The sequence below is a fragment of the Gavialis gangeticus genome, unplaced genomic scaffold (assembly GCF_001723915.1).
Source record: "Gavialis gangeticus isolate Ggan-Ray unplaced genomic scaffold, GavGan_comp1, whole genome shotgun sequence".
In the NCBI taxonomy this organism is placed as follows: Eukaryota; Metazoa; Chordata; order Crocodylia; family Gavialidae; genus Gavialis; species Gavialis gangeticus.
In genome coordinates this window covers 5,252,555-5,266,260 of record NW_017729014.1, presented here as the reverse complement: position 1 = coordinate 5,266,260, position 13,706 = coordinate 5,252,555, and the positions used below count along the sequence as shown (strand labels likewise).

The window sequence follows — 13,706 nt, the reverse complement described above, 5'->3', positions numbered from 1 at the left end:
TTTTTGTGTTTACAAGCAGACAGACACTTCGCAGAACAATTTTCCCCTTTTTCCCCCATTGGCTTATCTAGCCAATATTAAAGAAAGCTACTTGCCCACAAAGAGGATAGAACATATGACCATTTTACTGTACTTCCATACTAATTTAATTATTAAAAAAGCTGATCAATCTTTTCATCACATAACCCTTGTCCATTTTTGGATCAAGTATTTCCCCTAACAGACAGGGCCTGTACCGGTAAGTTTAATTGAACAATTTCATAAAGCTCTATGCAAAGGAACCTTTCCTATTCCCAGCCACTGCTGAGCACGCTTGAGCAAGAATTTATTCAACTCTTTAGCTGTAAGGTGACATAGAAGTGCAGAGTGTTGTGTTGAAAGTTAAAAAATAAAAAAAGGGGTAACACTTCAGGCTGCTACCCACCAGCTGTGGAATTATGCCTCCCGCAGTTGAACTTATAGTGAAATAAAGTCTCCAGAGAATGGCATAATGCTTTTCTTTGCAGCATCAGAGTGGGTAACTGGACATTTGCTGCAAGAAGAGAAACTACAGATTGGATATAGTGTGGGATTTGAAAAAGAGTCCTGTTAGCTCTGAATCTGCCTTTTCACAAGCTGATCACTTCAGGGGTATTTATTGGTTTGGATGAGTCTGCATCTATTTAAATATAATCTTGTCATTTTTCAAACTGCTTACAACCTGCTTTTTACATGATCTTACTTGATAGAGTAATTTATGCCTAAGTACTTGATCTAAATGTCTAATATGTATGCTATATACAGAGGTGTACTCCTAAAATATATAGGTGGTTTTATCTTAGAGGAAGTAGCTCTTATGACATATTTATTAGACTGAACACATGGATCAAAATAGGAAAAAAAAGCAAGCAAAAAGACTAGCATTGCAGGTAAAATTCCTAGGAAGAACCCATGTTTAATTACACCATCATTCCACGGCTACAAATCAGTAACCATATTGAAATCCTCCATCTCCATAATAAAGGATTATTTTTGCTCTTGATTTACTGTCTACATATTTGTTGTTAATTGTACATTAGACCCAGAGTTGTGATATTGCTGTGACAAAGATAATTGCATGAAAGCTATAATGAGAACAGCATAGCTAGTCTGTTCACTATTTCTCACCAAATTGTTCCCATGTCTAAATGTGATAGTTTCACTATCAGTGTGGACTTTTGGAATAGTGCATAAATATATACTAGAGACATTTTGTACTATCATCCTGTATCTTATTATAGTCCTATTCTTGTATCAAGGTGTCTCTGATTATAAAGAAGTACTAGTGACTATTACTTGGAGTCAGTCACACAAATAAGCAAATATGGGCAGAGAACAATTATGAGCTAATTTTGCAGTTGCCAGTTTTCACTGATTAAGTCAGGTGATTATATTCCTATAACTTTTGTGAGCAGATATGAGATTGGGCCCAAAAGAACAAACATCTTAAAGCTTCCTTCTGAAAGCCTGGCACAATTGAGCCAGATTGGCCTCCTTTGGCCTCTGGATAGCAAACAGAACTAAAGGTTTTGGCTTCCTGATGTCAGTGCCTGTTCCTTTCAGCCCCAGCCAACAGGCTACTTAAGTGAACACAAGACAACTGTCATCCCATTAAATAGGGGAACAGCCACAACTTGTTGGGCCATTTTGCCCCAACCTCTGTTGGCTGCTGCAGAGGGTAGCATTGTATTTGGCTCAGCTAGCTCTTTACTTACTGGGGACTCCCCTCTGCTAGGAAAGCTGCAAGAAGAGATTCTGCAGCCAATTTCTATTCTTCTTGCCATTGGGGAAGGACAAAGGAATACCCCAGGCCAGAAGACCTCTATCATAGTCTGCAAGTCACTAAGCAGTAAGATGTGCATAACTGCCCCAAGAGCCTACAACACTGGGAAACCAAAGTGGGCAAGCAGTAGTCATGACTAACAGACAGCAGAGGGGAGTTCAGGTGAAATGTGCAGTTTGAGGTTCCCATCCCTTTCTAATCAAAGCTCACAGATGTGCATCGCAAAAAAACTTGCTCAGTTATGAAGGAAACAAGTACTTTTCATGTCATCGCTTTGCATATGTTCTGCTAGTGCTTTTATTTATGCCCCCTCTTGGGGTTGGGATCTTACTTCCTATGGTGGGGGATCGCAGCTTTGCTCCTGTAGGGACTGGCTTGCTGACAGCTAATCCTCCTGCTTTGCCTGCAAAAAGAACACAGGCATGCACACATCAAGTTCAAGCCTTGAAGTTTAGATATATGGTTCACCTCCAAGGTTGACAAAAAACATTGCACTGAAGTGATGGAGGTATTATAGGGATTCCTAACAGGAGATGATTTTTTACTATGAATCTAATGTAATGACTTACCACTGTTAAAACCTAACCATACCAATAGTGGGGACCTACTACACATGTCATAAGTCTGGTCAGAGTTCACTTCCTACCTACTTATTAGATTAGTGCAGGGGTTTTCAACCTTTTTTAGTAAGTGTACCCCTGGCAGCCCCCTTTTTAATGAGTGTACCAGAGAGGGGGGTAAGCAGCAGCAGCACAGTGTCTTGTCCTGCCCTGCTCCAGCTCTGCTCCTGTGAGGTAGCGGCACAGGGTGGTGGCACTTCATTCCTGCCCGCCCCCACATACCTGCTGGGACCTTTCAAAGTACCCCCAGGGGCATGCATACCCCCAGCTGACAACCCCTGGCCTAGTGTCTCAGTTCCTATTTTCCATAAGGCAGAAAGCTAGCCACTATCACACTAAGTGAAGAACCCGTGTCACTGGTGTAATCGGGAATGCTAAGAACCAAATTATTGTTGCTGTAGTTCAGGCCAACATTGCTTAGAAACACTGAGTTTAGCTGTCTTTTCTTATGGTACCTCTTAGAGACAGTTTAACTCTGTTTCACCAAGACGTGCTACTCAGAATGTGATGGTACATGTAGATAAGAAGGGGAGCCCATACAGAAGTACAGACCAACAAAGTCTGAACATGCTGCTAGCAGGGTGACCCTCCCAAGAAGTTTGGAGGGAGCACTGAGGAGTACTGGCTAAAAAAAAAAAAAAGCCTTTGTATTACAAGCAAAAAGCAGTCAGATTCTGCATTCTGAAAAAACAGGACTTAGTCTCCAATTTCTCCTCCCAATTACAAACCTTTACATTTTGACAGCTTAGGTCAAAGTCAAAAGGGATAAATAATATAAAAGCTTATCTATTCAGTCTATCCCATTATTAGGATTAGACTGGCAACCTCTAACTATTCACTAAAATGGTTTAAATAGAGCTGAGGTACACTGGCAGGTTAGTGTTCAGGAGTTTGTTCAAATTTTGCCTGTGCTGTACTTGTTAAGCTCCTAGCACTCCCTGGGTGGGACAGTTACAGCATAATGCATCTTCAGGAGCATACTGCTATTTAGGACAAGATTAAGTGAAGTGAGCCAGCTTCTTTCCATCAAATCAATGGATCCGCTCTTGGGTACGTGGGACTTAAGTGGTGTAAGCAGGGAGCAGAAGTTGCCTGCTGCGATATGTATTAGTTTTTACTAACATATTTAGAAATACATTTTTAAAATGTTTCCATATTTGATTTTTGTATCTAACAGCACGTAGTAAGGAATCATCCTGATATCCAGAATGGAACCTTCCATTTAAAGAAACTGAATAAATTAAAGACCATAAAACAATGCCAAGGAAATACTGTACCAGGCTGCATCAGTAGGGTTTTGTTTGTAGTGTGCACCCTCCGCAGATTCATTTTACAGCCATCTTTGCCCATTAGGTGAGATTTCCAAGCCTAAGATCAATTAAGCAGAATTAAAAACAGAAAAAAGTGGCAGGTCTTTCATACCACACCAGACAGCTTTTACAGCAAAACTAGGAGGAAGTAAAAGATTTTAAAGTTTGTTGAGGAAATGAAGGACAAAGTTGTTGACATTTTCTTGCTAAAGCAAATTTTAGGAATGACTCATGACCCATTTCAAAAGTGAGGTGACTTGATGCTTGGAATAGAAAAGAGTAATTTTATTCTGTTGCAACCAGATAGTAATAATATCTATCAAAATGGTACCAATGTCAATATTACAAAACCCAAAAGGTAAAAAGGCAGGGAGCTTATGTTACTTTAATAAGCAATTAAAGTTCAAAGCAGAAAAGAAACAATACAGGATCAAAGCAGAAAAACCCATTCCATCCATAGACATTTTAAAATAAAGGGAAGAAAGAAAAAAGAAAAAAAAAAAAAAAATCAGGACATAGCTACACAACTAGAATAGAACTCCAAAGTACTCAGTGATCCAGGCTGAGTACAAGTTACATTAATTAGAAAGAACCAAAGTGTGTCACTAAATTAGATACCACGTGATAACAATTTCTTGGGAATATTTGCTAAGCAGAAGTAAAAAGGCAAGTGAATACTTTGTGGCTTGTTTATGGAAAGCAACTGTTTAACTGTTGGTTAGATGAACACCTTGCTGGGGTCGTTTGACCCCAGTACTCTTTCCTGCCATGGCAGGGGGTCGGACTAGATGATCTTCTCAGGTCCCTTCCGACCCTAGAAACTATGAAACAGCAAACGGAGCTATTTTCACAGTGGAAACGGGCCATAACTTTCTTTTTTCAATCCTGTTTCCCAAAGGAAGTTGATTTTGGATTATTCTTTTGATAACCAAGGTGAACTAAATTCATAGATGTAGGGTCGGAAGGGACCCAAGTAGATCTTCAAGTCTGACCCCCTGCCCTGGGCAGGAGAGAATACTGGGCTCATATGACCCCAGCTAGGTAATTACTCTAAAGGGACTTAATGGTGGAGGTCTACTACAGACCACCCAACCAAGGGGAAGAGCTGGACCACGAATTCTCAAGTCAGCTTGCGGAGGCACTTAAGGCCTATGTAGTCATCATGGGTGATCTAAATTACCCGGACATCTGCTGGGAGAACCAGTCAGCCAGGTTGGACCGCTCATGAAGGTTCCTCGCTGAGATACAGGACTTCCACTTAACCCAGGAGGTGCACAGTTCCACCAGGGAGAATGAGCCAGCTTCTCCATCAAATCAATGCAACCACTCTGGACCTGGTCCTGGCCCTGGCCACAGGCAATGATGACCTGGTGAGGGGACTCCAGGTTCTTGACCACCTGGGTGACAGCAATCATCGCCTACTGGAATTCACCATCCAGTGCAGGGTGCCAAGGGCCTGCAGCAAAGCAGTAGCCCTTGACTTCAGGAGGGCCAACTTCAATGAGTTGAGGAGATTGGTAGGAGGCACTGGGGTGTCAAAGACGAGTGGTCGTTCCTTAAGGAGATGATCCTCCGAGCCCAAGGGGTGACAGTCCCAACGAGAATCAAAGGGCACAAGGAGTGCTCAAAAGCCCCCCTGGCTCAAATGCATTCAGGAATGCCTGAAAGCCAAAAAGGAGGTGTACACCCAGTGGAAGGGAGGGGCTATCACCAAAGAGGAATATACCTCCATCGCTTGGGTCTGTAGGGGGGTTGTTAGGAAAGCTAAGACAGATACAGAATTAGGGCTAGCATCAAGGGTCAAGGACAACAAAAAGTCCTTTTTTAAATACATAGGGAGTATGAAGGCGGCACCAGGTAACGTGGGGCCCCTGCAGGATATGCTTGGTAATCTGGTGGCTGCACCAGAGGAAAAAGCAGACCTTTTTAACAATTTCTTTGCCTCCATTTTTTTGTGCAGAGACTGGGACATCTCCCCCACTGGGATTCAGGACAGACTCAGGAGAGACTCCACCAGGCCTAGCGTATTCAAGTCAGCAGGTCCAGACACTCTCCACCCCAGGGTGCTGAGGGATTTGGCAGGGGTTATCGAGGGGCCCCTGGCACGGCTTTACGAGCACTCGTGGTGCTCTGGTCAGGTGCCAGATGACTGGAAGAACGCCAATGTGGTCCCCATTTTCAAAAAAGGGAGGAGGGAGGACCTGGGCAACTATAGGCCTGTTAATCTTACTTTTGATCCTGGGGAAGCTTTTTGAGATGATTATCCAGGAGTACATCTGGGAAGGACCAGCAGGGGGGGATGATGCTCAGAGGCAACCAGCATGGCTTCATTAGAGGCAGGTCCTGTCAGACCAACCTGATTGCCTTCTACGATCAGGTCACAAAATCATCGGATGCAGGTGTTGCGGTGGACGTAGTTTTTCTGGACCTTAGGAAGGCCTTTGACACTGTCTCCCACCCCATTCTCATTAAAAAGCTAAGCAACTGTGGCATTGATGCCTACACAGTCAAATGGGTCACAAATTGGCTGATGGGCTGCACCCAGAGAGTGGTGGTGGACAGGTCATATTCGACCTGGAGGGATGTGGGCAGTGGAGTCCCCCACGGCTTGGTCCTTGGGCCCGTACTGTTAGAGGTCTTTATTAGTGGCTTGGACGAGGGGGTGAAAAGTACCCTGTTCAAATTTGCTGATGACACCAAGATTTGGGGTGAGGTGGGCATGCTAGAAGGGAGGGACAGGATACAGCTGAACCTGGACAGGTTATAGGGGTGGGTGAATGAGAATAAGATAGGATTCAATACTGACAAGTGCAGGGTACTACACTTGGGCAGTAAGAACCAGCAGCATACCTACAGGCTGGGGAACTCCCTTTTCAAAAGCACAGTGGCAGAAAGAGATCTTGGAGTCATTATTGATTCCGAAATGAACATGGGCTGCCAATGCGAGGACATGGTCAGTAGGGCCAACCGCACCTTGTTGCGCATCCACAGATGCATCGTGAGCAGGTCCAAGGAGGTAGATCCTCTCCCTCTATGCAACACTGGTCAGGCCACAGTTGGAGTACTGTGTCCAGTTCTAGGAGGGATGTGGACAGCATTGAGAGGGTCCAGAGGAGGGCCACTCGCACGATCTGGGGACAGCAGGGCAGACCCTATGGGGAGAGGGTATGGGACCTGAACCTGTTCAGCCTTCACAAGAGAAGGCTGAGAGGGAACCTGGTGGCTGTTTACAAGCTTACCAGGGAAGACCAGCAGGGAATGGGAGAGACCCTGTTCCCCTGAGCACCTCCCGGAGTAACAAGGAATAACAGCCATAAGCTGTTTGAGAGTAGGTTCAGGTTAGATATCAGGAGGCACTACTGCACAGTCAGGGCGGCTAGGATCTGGAACCAACTTCCAAGGGAAGTGGTGCTGGCTCCTACCTCAGGCAGGGACAGTGAATTAATAGTGATTAATTAATTAATTAAACAGTGAATCTATATTCACCGTTTGTCAACTTGGGTCAGAAAGAGGAGTTATGCTACAGAAACAATTATATATTATAAAGGTCAGACAATCTATGAGGAATACAGCTGTTCATCAGCAAATGTGATAAATACTTTGATATGATTATGCTTGTACATAACAAGCATCTGCTGTACTTCCATCCAAAGGAAAAAACAAAATCACTGGAAGTGCATTATTTCAACCTTGGCAGTTACTTGCAGCAAACAGCAGGTGAGGCTCTACTTAGCTTCCCAAAGACTCTTTTGCTAATCAGAGCTGGCTTCCCACTTCTGGAGTAGGTTTTCCTCACACCAGAAGCAAAAGTTACCAAAATTGTTTTCCCAAGTGTCCTAAACATTCTTCTAGACATGACTAGTCTTCTTGCAAATATTTTGGGCAGCACATGGCCGCTAAGGAATGCTGTAACTGACAACTCAACAAACAGAGAGTCTTGTAATATTTCGGTTATTTGGAAAGCTTCAAGTGCATGGCTGCTGAGAACTCTCCTAGCCTATTAGGAGTTTCTGGATGACATATCACTGGGAATTTTTTTCTAAACATATTTTTTTTAAAAAGGCATCAGCTTTGACCCCTTCTGTCATGATGATCTGGAGATTCTAGAGGTTCTGAATTCTAACAGAATGAAACAGGCCTTTCAATGATTTGAGGAAACTGCCAAGAACCAGTGGCTAAGAGGAGACCCAGATTCAAGACCACCTAAAATCAGCAGTCTGTGCTATCATCATACTACAGTCAGATACCTGAGGAGAACCTAGGTACTTTCCAGTGTGAGTATATTCAGGTAAACTAAGTATTTCAGCATTGTAAAGAACAAGATAATTCAGTCTCACAGCAGGACTAATGAAACCAGTTTGACAGTTTCTCCTACCTCCTCTCCTGGGGTGAAGTTCTCATGGCACAATGGACAATGGTTTGCCACTTTTTCTGGTTTGGCAGCTGAAAATTATTGGAAAGAGAAGTTACCAAAAGGGTAAATTACACTATCATCAATCAGCAGCAAATAGCAGAGAAGGGCCTGGGCAACATGGAACAGAAACTAATCCCTGCTGACTGCCTTGAAGAAGAGATGAAGCCAGCTACTATCCTACCTTCCACAGACCGAACAAGAGGCTGTTCAGAAGGCAGCTCTGGGTTTACACATCTTTATTCAGCAGAAACAGGATGGGAAGAGGAGAGGTGGTAGCTGATATAGATATGACCACAGCTGAGCCAACAGTAATTAGGGCTATTTAAACTATGTAACACTCTGATGGTTTCTGCTTTCTTTAGCCACATGAAACATATGTATTAATAGAAGAGAGAGAGTAATGCAGAAAGTGCAGGGAGTAATGGGGAAAAAAGAGTGTTCAATCCTTAGCCTCAAGGTAGGAATCCATCCATAGTATGGCACCTTAAGAGAATGCCCAGGCTTTCCAAAGGTGCTAAGTATCGTGGTTCTCATCAACTGTCCTGTTCTACTTAAAGCTACTCACGATTGCAAGCCTTGCCCTTGATATGTTTAGGCAGCTCCTCCTTTGGAAGGGCCTCACTGCAGCGCTGACATTTCCCAAAGCCTTCTTTTTTATCACACTCAGTCAGCAGGTGCTCTGTCAGACTAGCTATTTCCACCACCTGCAACAGGTGAAGCACATATATGGTGGTCACAAATGGGCTTGTGTTGTGATATATTACCTAAAGGTAAGACTTGCAAAAAAACTGAAGTGATTTTAGAGCTTAGGTTCTTCTTTTTTTTTTTTTTTTTTTTAATATATATAAACAGTCACTTCAGTTCAAGGGCTCCTGACAAACAGGCATTTAAAAATTACATCTTACCAATTTTAAGGTGATAAAAAAATTATTAAAAAAAGGAAACTTAAAACTTATTCCCATGCTTCAAGTAACTTTAAGGTTACCTTTAAACTACAATCACTAGAAATTATTCACAGCCTGGGCCACTGGGGCAAAGCAGGAACATCTGCTCCTGAGACAACCTTTGCACAGAGTAGTTAGCAGTATAAAACCTGCCACCTGAAATCAGCTTAGCTGTGAATGGTTGAGTAAAGCAACTAAATATCCATACCAAACCACCCCACACCCACCGCCAGCTGCTGAGCCAACTATATCTGTGGCCCAAAGGCTGTGTAAACTACACTTTAGGTAGCTGATGGTCCTAAACTGAGTGAGCAATTGGTGGGTGGGCAACTGACATACTAGACAACAGAAGAGAGACTAATGCTTTTGATGCATTTGGTGCAAAATACAGCAGAAGTTCCAGGGGTGACTCCCTCCCGCCCTCCATGTACTGAACTACAGGCTGCCTCTTGCTTGCTCTTCTTTTGGCTCCATGAATCTTGTAATTCTGGCTGCCCAGCTGGCTATTTCCAACAGTGGAAGTGAAAGTTACGCTTGGGCTAGCCAGCCCACAGCCTGATAGCTCGGACACTTTTCTGGGAATGGAAGATATGGTTTCAATCTTCCTTGGCCTGAAGGAGGCCAAGAACCCAGGAGGTCACATATAGTCCAACCGCCTGCTCAAAGCAGGACCATCCCCAACTAGATCATTCCAGCCAGGGCTTTGTCAAGCTGGGCCTTAAAAGCCTCCAAGGATGGAGATTCCACCTCCTCTCTAGGAAACTTGTTCCAGTGCTTTATCACCCTCCTAGTGAAAATTTTTCCTGATATCCAACCTAAACTTCCCTTGCTGCAACTTGAGACTGGTGTGCTCCTTGTTCTGTCATCTGCCACCACTGAAAACAGCTTAGTTCCATCCTCTTTAGAAACACCCTTCAGGTGGTTAAAGGTTGCTATCAAACCCCATCTCAGCCTTCTCTTTGGCAAACTAAGCAAGCCCATTTCCTTCAGCCTTTCCTCACCAGTCACGTGCCCCAGCCCCCAAACCATTTTCATTGCCCTCTGCTGGACTCTTTCCAACTTGTCCACATCCTTTTTGTAGCAGGAGGCCCAAAACTGGACACACCACTCCCGATGTGGCCTCACCTCAACTTGCTGGCACTAATGCACCCAGTATGTTGTTAGCCTTCTTGGCATCAAAGACACACTGTTGGCTCATATCCAGCTTATTGTCCACTGTGACCCCTAGCTCGTTTTCTGCAGAGCTGCTGCTTAGCCAGTTGGTCCCAAGCCTGTATTAGTGCACGGGAGTAAAGCAACTAAACATCTATAACCAAACCACTCCACACACAGAGAGCTGCTGAGCCAAGTACATCCAAGAAATGGGTTTAAATTCTACGGATGCCATTTGTGGCCCAGAGGCTGTGTAACTCAGACTTTAAGTAAGCTGATGGTCCCACTTCCTGGCTAAATGGCATATCCACACAGACCTCAGTTTTGCTGTATTCCATTTTATGGGACCAACAAGGCATAATATGGTCACCAGTGGGAGCCTTTTCAAATGAGAACCAGGCAAAACTGATGCTGAAGCTGCCTGCACTTAATTGGTCTCCAGAAATTGTGTGTTATGTATACTGGCACAGACCTTCCAGCATAGTGCCTGACCTGCTTGCAGTGTTCACATCTTGTTAACATTGGGCAACGCTTCCAGTAATGGAGATCCAAGCCCTCCTCTGTGAAGGATTCATTCCTTTCACCACAGAAAATGCACAGACTAGAAAAGACAGGGCAAGAACAACAAATGTCATGGATTAAATCAAGAGCTAATCAAAATAGATGACTCTTCCAGTTTAAAGCCATTCTGCTAAACAGTTTTTGATATAAACCCTTTCCCACACAGAATATCTGCTTTAGGGAGGGACTTAAGGCAGAATTGTAATAGCTTTACAAGTGTTAACTAAAAACATCTGCCAAAGAGACAAATACACAGCAGAGAAATCTTGAATGGCTTATTTGCTCACTGAACATTTAATATTTTCATCCTGCATTTATACTACAACATATTGAAGAAGTTGGTCCTACAGTCTTTGCTTTGCCTGTTCTTTCTGTGGCAGTGGCAGGCCATTACACCGTGACAATTTCTTAATCTAAGCATCTCAAAACACGTTCACAAATTCACACTGTATCAACTGTAAGGAAGGATATGCAATTTTACTTACTGATAATTCCCACCTCCTTATTGTTTAAATCCCAATCAGCCTTATTTTTATTTAACTGATGGCCAATAGATGTCAGTATGATTAATAACCAACTGCTCTGTATGGAAGTATTTAGGAAGCTGCTAATTCTACTTACTTATCTAAATAATTTGTAACCGAGGAATGATCATCTGAAATTTCTGTTGCTGCAGATAAGGTGGCTTTGTTTAGCTGATCACCTGAAAAATGGAAGCCAGTAAACCCAACAATCATTACTTCATAATAGTTTTGGGGAAATGCTGCTTCTTCAGATCCTAATAGCAGACTAATTGAAACTGTATTTTCCTCAGTGTCTGAAAGCAGTTTTCATAATGGCAGCATTAAAAAAAGACAGCAGTCCTTTACACAGCAGAAAATCTGCATGCTTTCTGGGCGCATTGTTATTTTCATTCTTGCAACACACTGTTTGCAAACAGTACCCAATTAAAATACCAGTGAACACTTTCTAAATGAAATGACAGGTGATTCCAGCCCAGTCTGCCCTCAACTCAAGCCAATCTAGTTTGGTACGGCAATCTGCCTGCCCAGGCGATGTCAACCCAATGTTAGCAATAGTCAGTATGCCAGTGGTCAATTCTCCCTTGCAGATCCTTAGTTAACTCTTTGGAGACAGGCTGAGGCCATAGCTAAGGCAACGCCGTAGGAGCACTAACTCATTGTGTTCAAAGACAGTGCACCGAACATCGCATGCAGTCATCCATTAACTTCTGCACTTCAGAATTACTTCACCATCTAATAATGTCAAATTTATCTTCTCTCTTTATTTTAGAGAAATATTTAAGTTTCACCTACCTTGATTCTTTAGCTTCTGAAAATCATTTTCTTTTTCCTATCAAACAGAAACAGAATAGTTGGCAAACTCCATCTCCAGCTGTAGCACTGGCCATTGTTTTCAAGGAAGGACGGTCAGGTAAATCCAGAAACAGTGCAGTGGGTTAACAGCAGCAAAGTAGAGCCAACACTGCATAGGGCATGGTGTGAACAGATGCCCTTTGCTCCTTTCCAAAAGGACTTCCAATCTGGGGCATTTCTAATCTAGGGAACAAACCTGCTTCAGTAGATCTAATCCCTTCTCTCCCTTTTGAAAAGGTATGGTAACTGAAACAGTGGTTTTCCAGGGAAGGATGGGAAATAGCCTTTCTATGCTGTCAGGGTGCAGTTACTTTTAGTGGGTGCCTGTACATGAGTGTGGAGGCTGGTCTGATGCGCTGTAATTACAGCACATTGGAGCAGACTTGATTAACTGAGTCTGCTGGAGTGTGCTAAGTTACCACACTCCGGCAGCCTCCCACATCTCATGTATTAGCGTCCCCATGCTTGAAAATGGAAGTGGGGGAACTTGAACTAAAGCTTGCTGAATGTGCTTTAGTTCAAGCACCCCTGCTGCCATTTTGAAGCGCAGGGATGTTGATACACAAGACACTGTGGTGCTTTAATTAGAGCGCTCTCAGAGCAAAATGTCAGGAGGACATGAGCCAGGTTTGAACCTACTATATGTAATATAGCATGATTTTGAAGTGACTTACATGTGTACAATATCCATGCTCTTCTCTAACAGATTCACTTTAAAGCTTACAGGCGCACTGTCTAAGCAGTATGTCAATCAAATAATTTTACAGGGATGCATTTTTTGTAGGATGTTCCCAAATACAAAGCAAAACATTATAATTTCAGACTTTTGTTTTTCTGCATGTAAAGACCAGTATGGGGTGTGAAAGGTTAAATAGGTAATTGTTTAACCATTAAGTGCAGTGATAACTGGTTAGCTTATCAGTTATCTTTTAATAGGGGCAGATGCAGTCTGGCAGAGAAATGAGGAAGGGAAGGTGCCCCAGCAGGAATCAAAAGGCAGCAGGGCAGGCAAGAGGGAGGGAGGGGCAAGGGGGACTAGTACCCATAGCCTAAGAGGAAAACAGCAAGCAGCCTAATGACTCCTCAGTTAAATTCACAGGTGCTCACTCCCTCCCAGCCCAGGGCTTCAGGTGGACTGTGTCTGGCCTTATGGTGCTCCCAACTTCATCACCTGAGCCAGCTGGAGGACACCAGACTGGTCCGCTTTTCCACTGTCCATCATGCCACCCTCGCATCCCATCCAGACACCTAGTGGCAGGACCTGTTCAGCGAGGGCATGGCTGGGGCACGGCTGGGGCACCCCAGTGGCTGAGTCTATATTCCACCCTCATCCCACAAGCCACTGGGGATCTCAGCTGGCAGCCTCACTGGGGACCTCAGCTGGTGTATGTTGTGAGCTTCACGGACACCCCAGTCTCCTACCCCTCCTGCGGGCAAAGGGAGAGCCTGGCACACATGACCCTCAAGTGTGTCAGGCTGCAGCCCCTCCGCCTCCACCTCCAGGGCCTCCTCTTGAGGCTCTGGTTGA

The 13,706-nt window shown here is 43.9% G+C and overlaps 1 protein-coding gene across 2 annotated transcripts in view; it reads right to left on the bottom strand.

Annotated features, from left to right (window-relative positions):
* CEP104 (centrosomal protein 104) overlaps positions 1 to 13,706 on the bottom strand; it is a 54,921-nt gene that overhangs the window by 2,093 nt on the left and 39,122 nt on the right. The window contains exons 17-23 of one of the 2 annotated variants that reach the window (XM_019511632.1): positions 12,119 to 12,155; positions 11,424 to 11,505; positions 10,734 to 10,842; positions 8,711 to 8,849; positions 8,107 to 8,174; positions 3,699 to 3,789; positions 2,133 to 2,204 (exon numbers count right to left, since the gene is read on the bottom strand). In XM_019511632.1, coding sequence (XP_019367177.1) covers positions 2,133 to 2,204; positions 3,699 to 3,789; positions 8,107 to 8,174; positions 8,711 to 8,849; positions 10,734 to 10,842; positions 11,424 to 11,505; positions 12,119 to 12,155 — 598 coding nt within the window. Of the gene's footprint in view, positions 1 to 1,036; positions 2,205 to 3,698; positions 3,790 to 8,106; positions 8,175 to 8,710; positions 8,850 to 10,733; positions 10,843 to 11,423; positions 11,506 to 12,118; positions 12,156 to 13,706 lie in introns of those variants that run through there. The other variant, XM_019511631.1, reaches the window with a different exon arrangement.